Source organism: Lepidochelys kempii, chromosome 4 (genome assembly GCF_965140265.1).
Source record: "Lepidochelys kempii isolate rLepKem1 chromosome 4, rLepKem1.hap2, whole genome shotgun sequence".
Taxonomy (NCBI): domain Eukaryota; kingdom Metazoa; phylum Chordata; order Testudines; family Cheloniidae; genus Lepidochelys; species Lepidochelys kempii.
The window spans coordinates 23,572,187-23,590,537 of NC_133259.1; the positions used below are offsets into that span (position 1 = coordinate 23,572,187).

Sequence of the window (18,351 nt, forward strand, 5' to 3'; positions counted from 1 at the left end):
TGGGTCTGACAACCAGAACTTTTCCAGTTCTTTTACTGTGACTTTATCAATAACTTCTCTTGCATCCTAGACTTAATCACGTAACTTGTCTGACTCAGTTTCTCCTGCTGTAAAATATAGAGGCTAATTCTTAATCAGAAATATTGTGTTAATTAGCTTATGTGTACAGTGCTTTGAAGATGAAAAGAACTGTATTAATTTTTCTTACTAGTCAACGCACACTCATTGGACTAGATCTTAGCCCTTTGTTCTGCCTGGCATAGAAGAATTTCAGGGTGGGTGTCTGGAACTAGCTGTGGCCCTAGCTCTAGGGTTGAGGGCATGACAGGGGCAGGGAAGCAGGGCTGGAACAATTTCTGGTGATCTTTGGCTGCCGGCAGAACTGCCCACATAGCCTGTTCCAGTATTGGGAGAGGATGGGGCACACCTGGCCCGATCACTTGTGCACCTTCACCCTGCTGTGCCCAGCACAACTTAAGTCGCATGCCTGAGCATTCCAGCCTAAGTGTTACAGCTGCGGATATTGATTCTGTTCCTGGGCTTATTACCACTGGCTCTTTCTCCAGGGTAGTTATTGTATCTCATTTAAATGATTGTATCCTAAGGGGAACTCTGCTTTTTAATCCTTCAAGGTCCTGGCAGGTGTCCAGGATCTCTGTGGCGGAGAGGTGTCATGCAGGGGAACGTGCACTGGGCTGTTAACAACGACTCTGCATCCCCTGCGCCTCCTTAATTAGGCGCTGGCTGCCCTTTCTTGGAGGCCTGGGCCTTTGTCTGGGCACGTGCAATCTTTTGGGTCAGCTGTCCCGGCCTTTAACCCTTCCCCCCGGGTGCCCCCCCCCGGTGCAGGCTGCCAGGGCTTCCTTCTCTGTCGGCTGGAGCGCGGAGAACTTCCCCATCCCTCCTGGGCCGCGGGGGAGGAGCAGAGCGAGGCGGAAGTGAGAACGAGCCCCGCGGGACGCAGCCCCAGCCTCTCACACGAGCTCCGTGGCTCTCGCCTGGGCGTCCGGCTCCGCGCGGCAGCTGCAGCCTCCCAGGTGAGCAGGTGCCGAGCGCGGCGGCCCGGCGAGGCATTTGCCGCTGAGCCCCGTCTCCCGGCCGAGGGGGCTGGTCGCTCAGGTGCTGAGAACTAGCCGGGCGGCAGGGAGGGGCACCTGCGAGAGGAGCCGGGGGGCGGCGGGGGGCAGCTCTATGCTGCGGCGTGCCTCCTCCCGGGGCTCAGTGCATGGGGTAGGGGGTGCTCGGGGCAGCGCGGGGCTCCCGAGCTCGGGGGCGGAGAGCAGCACCCCCCGTGCCTGAGCGAGACATCCACCCCCCCCGTGCCCGGCGGGAGAAGGCGCTTGGCGCGGCGCGGGGTGGGGTGGGCTGCGGTGGCTTGCCCTCTGGAGCCTCCAGGAGGCTGGGCAGGTCAGAAACGCCCCCGGGGAAGTGGGGAGAGGAGAGTCAGGCGGGAGGGGAAAGCGGCGGTGTCGAAACGAGGGTCCCGTTGAGTTGATCAGAATTGCTATTGGCTTCGCGACTGACTTCGATGGGTTTGCCCCCCCGGCCATTGAAAGCCCTTTTTGCCATCTATACCGCGGCGTTTGTTTTAAGGGAAACCTCACACAGCGCGCTCTTCATAATATTGACCGTGTTCCCGATTTGTTTTTTCTTTCGAGAACTCGACTCGGAGAACCAAAGAGAATGGACGCCAGAGTCAATCTGGTTTTGTAGGTCCCAGCGCTGCAAGCCTGTGTGTGTCGCTCGGTGCGTGTGCCCGCGCCGGCGTGTGCCCGCCCCAGAGTCTCTGTTTTGGTGTTTAGATGCAACTGCTGCACAAAGTAGTACCAAAAATGGTCAAGAGGGAGAAAAAGGATTTGAAAAGGAAAATTCATAGCTGAGCTGGGTTGGGCAGGTTTAGGGCGTGTAATTGTTTGATCATCATGGCCATGCATTTCCTCCTGCCTGTGGGGACTTTTGTAATCAGATAGCTACACGAACAGTAAAGCCAGCAGTTTCACTTGTATGCCAAGGCATACTTTTTTTTTTTTTAATGATGTGGTGTTTAATGCTGCCTTTTCTGCGTTCTATGGATGACTTGGGACTGCACATATAAAACCAAACTGACTTTGATGGTTTCATACTGAAACAAATATGTCTCAGATGTCACCTTTGTCACTTTTCTGCACACTGGGAACACTGGAGTCTTCACTGCAGCAGAACACCAGATTTCCCCAGAATCATAGGCCCTGACCACTTTAGCGGAAATATCATCTCGGTAATGTTATCTATTAGCACTGTTGGAGGTATGACCTACGGTTGAGCAATTCTGATTCTGTCCAACAGAGGGCGATGGTATATGTACTTATTTATGATTAGATGGGGAAATGCATTGTTGAGCACTTACACAAAAGGCTCACTGAACGCTCATCAACATGAGTGAGAGTTTCACAATTTAGCCTTTAGCTAGTTCATTGCACAATGTTTTCTTTGAGACAAAGTCAATTCATAGACCCCTGCGCGGACACAAAATGTATATCCATATCCGATATGCAAACATGGGCCGTGGATTTGGGCTCTAGATACAAAATTTGGATCCGCACCCATCTGCTTATCTGCAAACATGTCTACTGATATTTGCATCCACGAATATAAAGCGGGCATCTGTGGATTTGCAGGGCTCTGTCTATTCACGTGGTGATACCTCTCCTTCATACTAGATACAGTATCTTTAACGGTGACATAAACAGATCAGTAAATCTGTCTTCTTAGGGTGTTTCTTTAGTTTTCTTTCCCCACGTCCCAATAAGTTCTCTAGTTTATCAGATGCAGATGTTTTACTGCAAGCTTGGGGCTGGGGCTGGGGCTGGGGGGGGCGGGGCGGAGGGAAGAGCACATTATACCTTACCATGCCAAATGCCTTCCTTTGCAGTTAGTTACTGTAATTTTTTTTTTTGGTATCTTTTTTTTTTTTTTACGCATACAAGAAAAATTATTCACACGCTTAACTTTTGCTCCGAGTTAGGAAAAAAAATCTTGTCAATTTACTGATCAATCTGGTCTTGGTGTGTCCCAGCAGCTTAGATAAGGTTCCTTTTCCCACAGTCATTAATTTGTGATCGCTTATAATTTTAGTGCGATTACTTTAAGGAGAACAAAACATGTTTATATGGTGGTATAATCTTTAGTAAACTAAAGTGCATATTTATATGGGATTCAGTGTTTAGTACATAGAATAATTCTTGCATGAACTAGTGCGTAGGTCCTATAAGGATCATATCTCAAACTCTGTGGACATTCCCTTTCATGTGGGTGAGTGAGGGGGAGGGAGGGAAGGAAGGAACCTTGAACTAGGGAGACATTGGCCTTCTGGGCCTGTGTTTGGTCAGATGTGTGTATGCGGAGGGGGGCACAGGAGATGGAAATGTAAGTGAGCCAGATTCTGTCCTCATAGAATTCAGTGGGAGCAATGGTCCTTTCGTGGCTTCTGGCATGAGGGTGTAAGTAGTTCAGGAACTGCTTCAGTTCTGAAACAATCTCTGTTGTTGGCTTGGAGTAATACTGTAGTTCCTAAAGAAAAGGAGTACTTGTGGCACCTTAGAGACTAACCAATTTATTTGAGCATGAGCTTTCGTGAGCTACAGCTCACTTCATCGGATGCATACCGTGGAAACTGCAGCAGACTTTATATATACACAGAGAATATGAAACAATACCTCCTCCCACCCCACTGTCCTACCAGCAGGACAGTGGGGTGGGAGGAGGTATTGTTTCATATTCTCTGTGTATATATAAAGTCTGCTGCAGTTTCCACGGTATGCATCCGATGAAGTGAGCTGTAGCTCACGAAAGCTCATGCTCAAATAAATTGGTTAGTCTCTAAGGTGCCACAAGTACTCCTTTTCTTTTTGCGAATAGAGACTAACACGGCTGTTACTCTGAAACCTGTAGTTCCTAAAGGTTATCTTGTTAGCCTGCCTTACCCGAATACTCTTTTTATTTAGTTAAATGGACCTACTGGTGTGAATAAGACTATTACAGTTTGGCCCTTATTAGGGAAACAAGGCTGTACAGCTTGAGTCTTTTTTGATGAGGTGTATCTGGAAATCTATATAATTACATTATTTTTCCTCAAGAAATTACTTCAGTGCATTGTTAAACTTCTGGTGAGAGATTTTTGTAGAATTTCCCAGGTAGTAGTTTCCCCATAGAAATGAAATTGCTTTAGTCGTACAGTATCCCTAAATCTGTTGCTTCAAAAATAAGTCACCTGTAGTGTAAGTATAGTGAGAAATCATTCTTGCCGTACTTGATAATATTTGAAACACGCTTTCTTCTACTTGACTGAAGTTCCACCTTAAATCTCTTGTATTAAGTAACTATGGAATCTTACAGTGATTTGGTGTAGTCTTACAGTAATCCACCCCTTAGTGTGTGCACTCTCTCTCCCTCCCCACTTCAAATATATAAAAATAGAAGGCAGCAACTACCTAAGACGTCATTGTAATATTGCCTATATGTGGTGCAGCTGAAGCTGTTATCGTTGACACTGAGCAACAAAATTAAGTGCACAGCGTGCTTTTTAAAGGTAATCCTTCATCCTTGTTTGGGGAGGAGGGGAAATCGTCTTGGGATTCTCTTAAAATTTTTTTTCTTAGTTTAAAGAAGTTGCCTTGCTGTTTGGTACACAACTGTCTCTGGTGATACATTTTTGCATTTCTTTTTGATTTCTTCTGTAACGCCTTTTATGTGCCTAATAGGGAATTGGAATTGGATGTTGGATGTACGTTAAACTGTAGGTAAAAATGCCAAGAAGAAAAAACATCTTTCCCTCTGAGTAACTTGGACATTTAAAATTTGTAGTTTTTGATATTTGAATGTGTTACCAAAATATGCACGCTCCTTGGGAATGAGATTTTATGTCGTAAACATACCTGTGTACCTGTGACTAAATACATAATACCACAGGAAATAGATTTTGTGGGAAATTAATGTGCCAACATCTCTTACATGAACTATTAAAGTTTGTATGTACTTAAGAAATTTTTAGGACCACTGTCCATTTAAATTTGGTCAAATGCTTGCATTTTGTAAAAAGCAGCTTAAATAACTTCCAAACAAAAGCCTAGAGGAAATATTTCCACGTTTTTTTCTGAAGAAAACAATTGTTAAAAAATTATTGCATGCAGTGTGTGAAAACGAAATATTGCAGTGCTAAGAATCAGAAAGTAAAACTAAATTATTTTTTTTTCTTAGCTGACAGGCCAAAAAGCACAAATGGTGGCAAACTAGACTTTTTCAAGTCCATTCACTTTTACTCATATAAGGTGTTACAGAACAGAAAAACATTGTTTGTAACATATATTTAAATGGACAGGGCCCCTTTAAAAAGTTAACGGTGTGCATTTCAATTTCACTGAGTATATATCCTGTTAAGATTTACATTAAAAATTTAATCCTCTCTTCCACAGACACTTACCTGGAATTAGACCTTCAGCATCCAACACCATGAGCAACTACAGTGTGTCTTTGGTCGGCCCTGCTCCTTGGGGTTTTAGGCTTCAAGGTGGAAAAGACTTCAACATGCCTTTGACCATCTCTAGGGTGAGCCATATTTGCCTTTATAGACTTTACAAAAATGTCTGCTCCGTCATGTGGTACCTGAAACCTGCAAAGATGCGTATTTCTGCAATATGATCATCTTGCTGAATGTGAGGGCCGCTCACTTGTACAGCTGGTGTCACCTTGTCCCTTAGGATGATGGAACGGCTATTTTCTTTTAAACCTGTTGGGAAAATTAATTTTCTTGAACGTTTGAGGCCTGCCACTGTGTTTCCTTGGGGAGAACAAATGTTTGTAACAGTGTTTTGCTTTTTTTAATAAGCATCAGATAGAAGTATTTCCTTTCATCCTTGTTTCCGTAGATATGTATGTAAGAAGCCGAGGTGGAAAGTTGCTGACATAAGTTCGATTGTGTCTTGCACTAAAGTTAGCTTTTGAGCAGCAGGATGCTTAACCCCCCCCCCCCCCCCCCGGTGATGGAGGGCAGAAGTGGACACATCTCTCTCAAGCGGGAGGGGGCATGGATCTTTAATGAGAAAATAGCTCATGTTGCCTCTGTGTATCCACCATATATTAACTGAGTTTATGGTCTTTAAGTATCTATTCTTGCAAAATCCTCCTATTTACAATTAAAAAAAAAAAAAGGTAGTTAAACTATGTGCAGTACAATATTCCCTCTAACTTTTTACATCCATGTGCAGAATGAATTTTGTTATGTGCACCAATATGGAGGTGATGTTTGGTGGGGGTGGGGCCGAAGGGTTCAGAGTGTGGGAAGGGGCTCAGGGCTGGGGCAGAAGGATAGGGTGCAGGGGTGGTGGTGCGAGCTGGGGGTGCAGGCTCTGGGGTGGGGCCAGTGATGAGGGGCTTGTGGTGCAGGAGGGGGCTCCGGGATGGGACAGAGGAATCGGGTGTAGGGGGGATGAGGGGTTTGTGGTGCAGGCTGCCCTGGGGGTGGGACTGGGGCCAGGGAGAGAGGACACCCTCCAGCCCTCTCTCGCTGCAGCGGCCTGGGGGAGAGGCACCACACCAGAGCAACTCTGGGGCTGGGGGAGAGGCGCCTCTCCCTACCTTGATAGCCTTCTGAGTGACCGCGCAGCTTAGAGGGAACTTGGGTGCCTTAGTTGTGAACGGTGTTTCATTAAAATGTGCCTGAATGAACATGCCAGTTTCTCATGGGTCTTGTATAGTGTATTGATCTTAACTGCTATTATTCAAAGGATTTGAAGAGCTCAGTCAAAAGAGAGAAAATCTTTGTACAAATAGCAATGTAGTGTCTAGCTAGAGTTCACGACCCTCAAATAGTGTTTAATGGATATTTTTCTTTGGATCTAGGCTGAGTTTCAAAACCTTCCTCAAATGTCTGAAACTGTTCTATTTGGCGTGTATAACATATTTATACCAACTTTGCAATATTGAGGCTTTCAGAATATTAGGAATCCTAGTTAGAGAAGAGTTCATTTTACTTCTCTAATATGTATTTCCTCCGTGTCAGCCATTTTTTTTGAAGGGCAATTCTACTATAAAAGTATTTATGTAAAAATGGGATCTTATTTAACAGATTCTCTCACCCTCACTCCCCCAACACTTTCCCTACACCACCCTATTTACTTCAGTGACACAGATAAGTTACTTCTTACACCTGTTGAGTGCAGTGTCTGTACGCCCTGTGAGAGGGATTTGGTTTCTGTTACATCATCAAACTTCGCTTTTTCAATTGCAGGTCCAAATACTGCTGGTTCATTTAGACTTGGGTAACCTTATTCAGCTGTGGGTTACACTGTTGAGATAAAGGTGACATTTTGGTCCTGTGGCCTATTTTATTTAAATAATACCGAATGGAGTGCTAGAGAAATGACCTCAAATAAATAACAAACTTACGACAGTTGATGCCTGAACCAGAGTGTGTACTGCATACTTTTTTAAACCTAGGCAGAGGTTTGCATGACTGACAGGAGAATCTCAATAAATGATTTTGAGTTACTGATGCAGAATAAACATGGAATCTTGGAAGGTTGTTTTTACAGTCACTTTTCAAAGAACCACCACATTTCTTAAAGTCTGGGTTATATTCATGTGCCCCAAGATCCTTCAGCATGGTTGGCTTGCTTTTGAATGGATCAAACTTGTTGTCACTTGAGGCTTTGGATTTTTTCAAACTAGGTCTCAGTTGGGCTTCTGATTTGATGGCTATCAGTTTACGTGGGCAAGAACTATGCTTGTGATTAAACCAGGGGTGCAGCTGGTTGCACCTAGAGATTTAACCTTTTGAGTTGCAGATATGAACTGCTCACGTGGAGAGGAATGATTGTAAAGCTGTTGAAACATAGGTGCTAGACATTTTTCAGTCAGGACCTCTTATTTGGTACACATCCCAAAACCTATCAAACCATGGTAAATGATAGAAAATACTACTTCTGTTCCTGGTGTGTTTGAGAACCAGAGTGCAGCTCTAGTATGAGTGGGTTGGTTTAAATCAGGCGCTTTGCAGAGAGAGGGAACGATATTTTAAGATTATGTACTACACTTGACTAGCGTTGCTTAATCCATGTGGTACATACATACACGTGCTGTTGTACTGGGATGAGCTAAAGAAATACGCAAATTGGGCTAAACAATTGAATCTGAAATCCCCAGTCTTCTGATCCTGGGCCAGCTGGCCTAAGACTCCATCTGAGTAGCTCATGTTACAGGATTGGGGCCATAATAATCTCTCTGAGCCAAAATTAAAAAAAATAAGTAAAATCTGGCACTTCTACCTGAGCTCTGCCCCTTCTGGGTTTTTTCTTTTCACTGTAAGTGGGACTCTGTGTGTGTGTGTTTTGGTCTGGAATTAAAATGTACTGAGGAGGATGATTTGCATACCAAAACTATCTGATGATTTGAAGAGTTCTGTCGTGTGTCCCTTATACACTAGCACAGCATGTACAACACGCCATCCTTCTCTTCCTAGTGAAGCATAAATGCCTTTCCTCTGTAGTTAGCCTGCTAATTAAAGAGTTTTGAACATACTGATTTAATAAAAAAGGTAACCAAGCAGCAGAGTTATTTTTGTTCCCTTACAAAGGTCCTGCTGTCTCTCATGACCTTCTTGGGTTTTGTGCAGTCATGCCTGGAATTCATTCTGGGCTGTGATGGTGAATCTTGGTGATTGTGTTGACAACTAATCTCTTGCTGTAGCTTTGTTTTAACTCCTTGCATTAAGTTTAAACAATACTTAACACAACAATATTCTCCGTAGTTGACAAATAGTAAGTTGGTCTCCTGACAGTATTGAAATAACCTGTCAAATTCTTAAGTAAAAGGCTTTAATTTAACAAACTTGCATCTCCCATGACTGTCTCAAGAAAGTTTTTCTTAAAGTTCATTCATATTGCTATTTTAATGGAATTAATCAGTGGTGCTATTACTAGAAAAATAATAGTAGACTACTGAGTTCTTCCATTGAAATTTTTGCAGTGGCAAGCGTGAATTTAGGGTTTTTTTAGTTTGAGTGCAAATGTTTGTGACCTATTTGACATGATACACTTGTACACTGTGTATTGAAATTCGAATCCCATAAAGCATTTGTAGTGCTTGCCATGACTGAGTGACATTGTTAAAGTAATACAGAAATGTTACTATTCAAAAAAGTTTATATATACAATGTTAATCAAGAGTCTGCTCTGAATCTAAAGGGTGACACACAACCACGCAAAAATACAGGGATGGGTGGAAAAGATCCAGGGAGTAGTTGGCAGAGAAATTTGGGTGGAGTATAGGAAGTTTTGAGGGTTTTGGGAGGAGAAACACGTTTGCAGGATGTGAGCTTTGGGTTACTTTCAAAGTGAGAAGGTTGAACTACGGCTTTGATGCTTCAAGATGTTGCACACTCTGGCTCTCATCCAGCAATGCACTTAAGCACGTGTTTAACTTTAATCTGATGGGGCTGCTCCAAATACTGAAGTTAAGGATCAAACCTGGTATGCGGAAGAAGAAAAGTACAGGTGCTCTGATTTGTTGTTCTGTGTTGTGGCTGCAACCCCTAATAAAGACTGATATATGGGCTTGATCCCGCTTCTTGTGGGCCTCATTGGCAGCAGGAGACTGGGCTGATAGATAAAAAAGAGAGTTGAACAGTGAGTCACACAAATGCTATGGCAGTACTTTCATATGGAGAGAATGCAAAAACTATTTGGCTTGAAATAAATGAAAATGGAGATTACTTGATTGGGGATCTTCAAAGATTGGACACATCTCAGTATAACCTAACTAGTTCCATTTGGCAAAATAAACAAACAGATCAAAATAAAGTAAACAAAACTGAGAAGATTAGGAGAATGTAAATTGCCTTTTACCTTGTTGTATAATCCAAAAACAAGACACATGTTACAACTTAAGAGCAGTAAAGTTAGAGCAAATAAAAGCAAATAACATTAGATGCAAGGTATCTGGAAGCTACTGCCATAGGAAACAAAGACTCCTCCTTTTGCTGTATTTAAAATAAAAAAGAGTACCTGACTTTATGTTCATCAACAACATTGGTAGTTAGGCAGACTGACTATATAGCCATAATGAAATCTGTTTCAAGCTTATAAACTGTTTTGCCTCTGAATCAATATACAGCGGTGTACATGTTAGTGTGTACTATTTTCTGAAACGTAAAGAACTGGCTGCTGCCAGATTCAGGATACTGGATGTTATGGCCCAGTGCTTTGGCTGTGTTTATGCTTGATAACATCAAAATCTACAATGCTACTTTTGCAGTCATACTTACTGTCTCAATTATTTTTATATAAAATTTCCTCTACTTAAGAAAAATATCTTTTTATAAGTACCAGCCTAGCAAACTCCTCTTGGACTATGACGATCAAGCTGGTTATTTTTAATTTATTTTACTAATCACCAGTAGTAAAGTATCTGCAGGACAAATTAGCCATCACTGATGCGTAGTTAAGGCCATGCTCTCAGGCAGTCTGGTTGACTGAGTGGACAGCTTGGGAATGACATTGATAGATACCATTTAGCCTTTGCCAGCTGGATCATTCCTTTTGGTTGTGGACTTAAGGACAGGTTTCTCTCACCACCACCTGCATTTAGAATTTAAAAGAAAAATGAGAAATTGATGCAATTTTAAGGATGTACAGTTGAATCTAAAGAGGTTAGGTAAGGTTTCTACAGTAGCACTAACTCAAACATCGTCCACATCATGCATAACATGCTTAACAAGGTAAACGTGTATAAGCAATATTTATAACAAAGAAAACACAATATGCTGCATTTGTGCAATGTGGTTAATATTAATATTCATTAATTAATATTGCTGTAGAAATGGCAACTCTTCTATATTCTGACTTCTTTAGATGTTGCATTAATTTATTTGCGTGAAACTTCTGATCGTTCGTTAGAGCTCTATACTTGACTAACAAAACCAGGATAAAACTCAGTAAATACAACTGTAACGTCAGAGTTGTCAAAATTGCTGTCCCCTGCAGGATGTAATGAACAGCAGTGTTTGGTGTCAATGTTGCATTCATTGTGTTATGGTAACCTGAGAGAGCTTCAACCATCTATGCTAAATGTAAGAGTGATATGTTTGTAATGTGCCAAAATAGGGACTGTAAGCTTTCGAAGGTGACAGGATTTTTCAGGCTTTTCTTGTTTAGTGTTGCTATAGAACAACATTAAGCAAAGTTAGAAAAGGATTTTATAGCTTTTTAATATTTAAGCCAATTTTAAAGTTACTTGATAAAGCAGCCCCTTTATGGGAAAAATATAAAATTAATTGTTAGAAAATACTGGTCAAGGGGGTTCTTTCAAGAGAAATGTTTCTGTCTGGCTTGATTCTCCTCAGCTTGTAGGTAACACTGTTTTTGAAGAACAATCTTCTTTATACTTTTTACTTACACTGATAGGTTCTGTGTAAATCTTCCGGCTGGCAGCTTCCCAGCTTCTCGCAGTGCCTGAATTGCCTGATTCTGGCAAAGTGTATGAAAGAAGTCAGTGTCTCTCTCTCTTCCCCACCCCCTTGCTCCCCCACACTGTTCCTCCCCCATCCTGCCCATTCAAAAAAAACAAAAACACCCATCCCTACTTATGACACAATGTTCGTGATGTTGCTAAATCAGAATAAAGATACCAAAGAGATGATCAGCACAGTATATACCTAGATAGCATATGATGATATTAACATGGGCTCTAAAGATGTACTCAAGAATACTGGTTTTTAATGGTGCTGCGGTTAACGAGAGACTTGGGAGGTTTGGGTTCAATTCCCAGCCGTGCCTTCAACTTCCTGTGAGAGGCTGGGAGAACTGAGAGACTGAGAATAATCGAGTCATCCATCTGTAAAATGATGGTAATAATACTTCCCTCTGTCTGTTGTGCATATGTACGTTGTAAGATGTTCAGAGTAGAATCTCTGTGTTTGAGCTACATTGTGCTTGGTCCTATACAGCCTTGTTGGGGCCTGTAAGTGCTACTAGTATATAAATAATAATGCCTATATTTTATAAATGGAGCAAAGAACCCATTCCCCCATGCCTGTAGAGTCAGTGTCAGAGGGTCTTTGTTAGGAAATTCATGCCTCCCCTTTAATCTTGGGCTTTTTTTCCCTCTGTTGACATCTATAAAGACATAACCTTATCCTGTAAGCTGTATCTATGATTGGATGCCTGTAATTTTTTTTTCTGCACAAAGCTTGTGTTTCTGCAGCATCTTTGCTCTTTAAAAACAAACTCCTCTCTCCACCTTTTGTATTATTAATGTAACTTTGACTCAGGATCTGCATAGGTTGTGCCACTTGTATTCCAAGGTGTGGCATTAGGATTTCTTGGAAACTATCTATTTTAAAAAAAATAATGCTAACATCTGTGAAAATAATTGTAAAAGAAGGGAATGAAGCAGCAAGACACTTTAAATGTTGACTGAGCTGACGCTTGGGTCTTGGGATTGTCAGTTCCCACTGGGTTGAGTCTGTTTGATTTATTTATTTTAGGCCACATGTATTCTGTCTGGTTTAAAAACAAACAAACCATGATTGGGATGTGGGGCAATCAAAGCAAATAAAGTGGAATTTCACTCATACGAGTAAACCCTGAGAGAAACAGGAGAATAACTTTTGATTCCTCCTGGCAAATACATCAAGAGTAGTACTGGTAACTATGTGCACTATCCTGCAAGATGTTGAGTTATGAACCTGGGACAGGGCTCTTACTGGCAGCTTCTGGCATTGGAGACCTGGGTTGATTGGCCAGTGAGTTGGGAGACACCTTACCTTCCTCCCCCGAGAACGCTATTCTGAAACACATTTCATTGTATGGTAGCTTGCATTTGAGTGTCCTACTACCACTGTGTAAAACAATGTATATAAAATATTTGGAAGCCATGTCTTTTGCTTTTATAGATGTCCTGTGAAGTCATAAGAGGCAGGGGAACAGGGCTGTTAACTTCCCTTGGAAACATGCAAAGGTAGGGGAGTAGCAGGCCAAGGGTCAGGTTGTGTCACTAGGCTCAAAATGTAGCAGAAGGGTAGACATTTACAGGGGATTAAAATAAAAATAGAAATTTCCTTGCGCAGGCCATAAAGTGGGACTTTCTTTTGAATATTAATAGGAAAGAAATTAGACTTATTTGCTTTCTCTGTATTTGAGCCTGGTGGCCTGCCAACCTCTGTGAACTTCCTGCCATTTCAAGAATCTATTTTTAGTGGAACTGCTTTTTCTCACTATTCATTCCTGATAGTTATCTTTGAGGGCATTGTGAGAAGAGACATAGCCTTCAAAGGTTTGTTTGTTTGTTTTGGTACAGAGCCAGGAGGAGATAACATTGGTCTTGGGATTTTAAGAACAAATCTCATATTATCAGGCCATCTGTTTTAAGAGAAAGTGTGACAGAAAACTGTCCCTTGTGTTTCAGGCGATGTGAGTATTGAAAGGGTGACATTACCACAATCATTAGACACAAACTGATTAATATTATAGCTTATATTTTATGTCAAAGTAAGCTACTTTTGTAGGCAAGGAAACATGCTCTCAATCAGTCTTCACCTCTGTAAGGAGATTGTACAAATTGGCTCTCTGGTTGGCAGTCTCTGAAGAGAGGTGAATGGTTGAATGGCCATGAAAACTAAAACATGTTTTGATACTGAGAAGGGATTGTGCTGACGTTGCTTATGTGAAAAGGACCTAAGTCTCCAGGGCTGTCAAACCAGAACCATTTTTATGAGCAATAAAGGTGGATGAAACATGTTCTCACACTCGCACACATCCTGCTCTGCGGCCTCCTATACTGGAGGTAAAATAGAAGTCTCTCTCCTCACGGTCCTTTATCTTGTGTGATCGAGTTTCAGCGGTGATTAGCAAAGATAGGGCAATATTGCATTCTCTGGACTGCAAGAAGCTGTACCAGTCAGTTTTTTTGGGGCAAAGAAAGGACTGAGACTGAACCCCTACCAAGAAAACTTTGGACTACCATTACACGGCAGAGCGGAAAGTTAAGCAGGAAGTAACTGATGTTCGGTGGTGCAAGTATGGTGGTACAGTCCGGTATGCCATACCAATAAGATATTTATAGCTGGTATGGAGTACTGGAAAGACACAGGAGGCGCCCGCCCCCAGCCCTTCTACGCAGCTGTGTCTCCTGACTGGGGTCTCCTGACAGCAGCTCCACCGGCGGACAGGGCGGGCTGGCAATAGTACAGCATCCTCGTTGGAGGAGATGCTGGTGTTGGTCTGCCCGGGGCCCCACGTTCCACTCCTTTTCCCCATTGCGGTTCCCAGGAACCGCAGAAGGAAAAGAAGCAGAATGTGCAGCGCCTCCAGTGAGGCTGCTGTACAGACCCCAGGCAGGAGGACTCGGCTGTGTGGCGGGGCCAGAGGCACATTCCGCTGCAGTTCTGGAAAGCCCTGATCTGCTGGGAACCGCAGTGGCGAAAGGATCAGAACATGGGGCCACCGGGCAGCCCAGTGCCGGCCACTCCTCCGGCGCGACTGTACCTCCCCCAGCCCTTCCACACAGATGCATCTCTTGAGTCCTCCTGCCTGGGGTCTGTACGGCAGAAGTCTCCAGTGCAGCGGGAGGAGGACAAAGTTGTCCACCGCCCCACGGTAACATGGGATGGATGTGGATCGTGGGGAGGGGACGGGGAGAGCTCGGGGGACTCTGAGCTGGGGGCAGGGCCTGGAGGAGTCATGTGAGGAGGTCACATGCCCTCCTCCTTTGTGTCGCTCCCATGAGTGCAGCGTACGGACAAGAAATTATTTCTGCTTGCACCATTGCATGTGTCAGTCTGTCTGTAGCTGCTTAATCCAAGATGGACATTTCTTGTTTCTCATCCCTTGTGTTTTCCCACAAACTGGGGCAGTACAGGAAAGTTTCAGCAGACAAATAGACCAGTTACTTTAGTACAGGGGCGGGCAAACTTTTCAATCCCCCTGTTCCCCGCCCTGACCCCATCCACACACCTCCCCGATCCCCCAGCCCTCTATCCAGCCCCCTCGCCCCCTTACCGTGCTGCCTGGAGCACCAGTGGCTGGTGGTGCTATAGCCGTACCACCCAAAGCACCAAGACAGGCAGCCGTGCCGCCCAGGAGTCAGCCACGCCACCGCGCAGCAAGAGCCCTGCCACCCAGAGCATTGTGCCAGTGGCAACCCTGGGGGAATTTTAGATTTTAGGGGTAACAGTAGTGGAGGGGCTGGGGGCTAGCCTCCTGGGCCAGGAGCTCAGGGTCTGGGCAGGAGGGTCCTGTGGGCCGTAGTTTGCCCACCTCTTCTTTAGTAAATGATAGCTAAAATAGTGATGTTTTGTTTTTGTTGTTTTGGTTTTTTTAAACATACATTGGCTTAATTTAGGTGAGCTCAAATGCATCACCAGGTTTTCAGTGAGCGTTCAGCTCTACATATTCGTGTAGCAAAAATAGTAGGTAGGCGTGGTGTGTTCATTGCACCTCTGAATAGATTTGGGGTTTAACTGCACTTGTTTGGATGATCCTATTTAGCCGCTGCTGGATTAGGTAAATGAAGAAAATGGTGCTGGTGGCCACCAGTGAAAAATTTGGTTTGAGTGACTTGTATCTGTCACAGACTTCCTGTGTGATCTTAAGCAAGGATAGAATCCAATTCTCCAAAACTGTATTCTCCATGAGACTCTTCATTCTTTTCCTGTAGCCCCCTGCATCATTAACTACAGAATTTGAAAGGTGTGTCGTGAATGAACCATTGGTCTTACAAACAGCCTCATTGACTACGCAATCCTGATTGATTCCCAGAATACAGTCTGTCCTGTGCACTGAATGAGGCAGTGTACTTGTGGCAAAAAAAAGTATGTGGTCATGTAATTAAAGACTGTATCGTACTGTGTAGTCTCGAGAGGGCTGAATTAAGATTGCATGGATGGAGCATACGGTATTTGGTGTAGACAGCATAATCAGTAGAAATGGAACGTTGAGAGAATTTTATTGTCAACTCTAACAGACCTCTACTTAGCATGTGGAAACAGCAATTTTCAGAGGCTTATAACTCAGACAAATCTGGGTGGGTTTTTTCTTCTCAAGCAAAAGCTGTCCCCAAAAGCGATTAGCAAAACTCTGCTCCAGCGTATGAAAGTGCTAGAGCTGCTCGGCAAAACAGTTGTCAACATTTTTCTTTCAACATTGCCCCCCCCCCCCCAACCCCCCATTGTGGTCTCTAAAACAGCTGAACTTCTTTTTGCTAAAACTGTCCTAAAATGTTAACGTGAGGCAGACACCCATAAAGGAAAATTTTGACCTAAACAGTGAAACGTTTAGCGAAGTTAGGAGCAATAGAAAACAGTGTCTTAGAATGGAAAGTGTTCGGCAACCCTAGCTATAGCTGTTGTTCTCAGCTTTGCCTATATTGACACACTCAGATGAATATAATCCATTATTTGAAATCCCAGTAAGCTAAAATATGAATCTTGCTTCCAAATCTCTCTCATTGCTCTGCTGAAAAGGTCAAATGACTCAACTTACTATGGAGGGAGTCTGGCTTAACCTGTTTTATATTAAGGGATATCCTAATGTGGTATCCAGTCCTGTCTCTAACTTTCATGGGTGACCATCACAATTTGATGCATTTACCCTGGAGAGAGAGCGTGTAGTTTATTTTTCATTAGTTATTTCATATTTGTTTTGATAGTTTGAAAAAAAGCTAAAATGAGATGTAATGAGTAGTAACTATTTTTTGAGTGCAAGATTGCCAGCTGAGCTAAAATACGTACACACATACTGCATTTCATGGCAAGCTGATGCCTGGGTTGGGTAAAGAGATCCCATAACCCCAAAGAAATGCAGTGAGGTTGGAAAAAATTGAATGTCTATACTCAGCAGAAGCTCCTATTGCGGAATGTGGTATGATTCATTTGGGCTTCTTTAATAATGTTTTTCAGAGCAAAGGCAGAATCTTCCAGTTATGTAACTTACTTACTTATTTTGACTTACGCACTCCTTCATCATCCTTTGGTTTAGTGGGCACTTGAGTTACATGGTGTTCTTGTTCGGAGGTTCTTGCAGGAGAGTGGAGCTCTTTTGGTATCTCCTTGGTGAGGTAGGATAGCTTGCTAACTAAGGGTAGTTAGCACAGGTGATTTTTTAAAAAAAAAGTGATGTTCTTTCTTAATCGTGTTTATATTTTGATCATTTTGTGCATATCTGCGTGTTAAAAGTGGGCCTATAACTGGGCCAATATATCTGACAAGACCCTTCCTCTCTCTTGAAGCAAGTTGGACCCTGGCAGCCTAGGCTCTGCTCTCAGCAGGTGCCCCATCTTCACTTTTGACGTGTGGGCTGAGTCACTCATTAAAAATGAAGATGTACAGAGATGGTCTTGTGTAGTTGCAGGGGAAATAAGCTTGTCACAGTGCTGGTGTGTCTAACAATTCCATGTTCCTGCTGACTGCGGACGCTGCTTCCTATCGTCGCCTATATTGTGGTACAGCTTCCATCACTGCAGGAGAGCATCTGTGCTCGACTGGCGCTGAGAGGATTCTGTCAAAATGAGGAATCTACCAGAAGGTGGTTCTGAGGTCAAGGGCATGAAGGTGGGGAAGAGCTATCTCTTTAAGATCTTTGTCCAGGATGCTTGTAGGAGATTCTCTCTCTTCCTCTCTGTCCTGGCTGTAGGGACTCCTGCCTATATGTGGTGATTGAGATAATGCTGTTTTTTTCTGTGTTGGGACATAGTTGACATTGAGAGCAGAATTCCAAGGGGAACACATGGTGTATGTGAAGATTGCATCCAAGTCTGTAGTTGGGGAATGGTGAAAATGCAGATTGCCAAGAGCTGAGGAGGCTCTGTCCAACCAAAAGGCCTAGATACTTAATTTTTTAAAATCTAAGTGGAAGTGTAGATGGGATTCAGAAAAGCTGGTAAAGTTATAACTTTCAACCTGAAATTTATTTTTCTCTCTCAGAATTTTTGTCATTTGGGAGTAGTCTAAAAAGCAAGCTTTGAAAGGTTAGTGATCTGTTTAAAGTATTCAACCACAATGAGTCTATAATTATAACATCTGACACGTTTAAAAATTTTCATATGCAATGGTTAAATTGTAGCAATTCCTTTTAGAAAACGAACTTTTTAAAAATGAGTCGCAACGTGCAATGTATTTCTGGGTCCATTTCTTCTTGAAAGTGGCAGTGTAATTATGATAAAATTACTTGACTAGACTTATTGTATTAAAACTGTAACTAAATTCTTTCTTTCTTCAGGCCTCTATCATCTGTAAGAGGATTCTTCACTCCCTTCACTGAAGGAAAAGAGGCCTTGTGGAAGAACTGGCTGACTTTTATTAGACTAATTGGGAAGTTCTAGGCT

General features: G+C 43.0%; 1 protein-coding gene across 8 annotated transcripts in view; it reads left to right on the forward strand.

The window, feature by feature from the left end:
* Positions 1–848: 848 nt before the first annotated feature.
* Positions 849–18,351, forward strand: part of PDLIM5 (PDZ and LIM domain 5) — a 183,881-nt gene continuing 166,378 nt past the window's right edge. For 4 of the 8 annotated variants that reach the window (XM_073340718.1, XM_073340717.1, XM_073340723.1 and 1 more), the window contains exons 1-2: positions 853–1,037; positions 5,451–5,583. In XM_073340718.1, coding sequence (XP_073196819.1) covers positions 5,488–5,583 — 96 coding nt within the window. In that variant the 5' untranslated portion in view covers positions 853–1,037; positions 5,451–5,487. Of the gene's footprint in view, positions 1,038–2,235; positions 2,258–4,545; positions 4,568–5,450; positions 5,584–18,351 lie in introns of those variants that run through there. The other 4 variants (XM_073340724.1, XM_073340722.1, XM_073340721.1 and 1 more) reach the window with 4 other exon arrangements.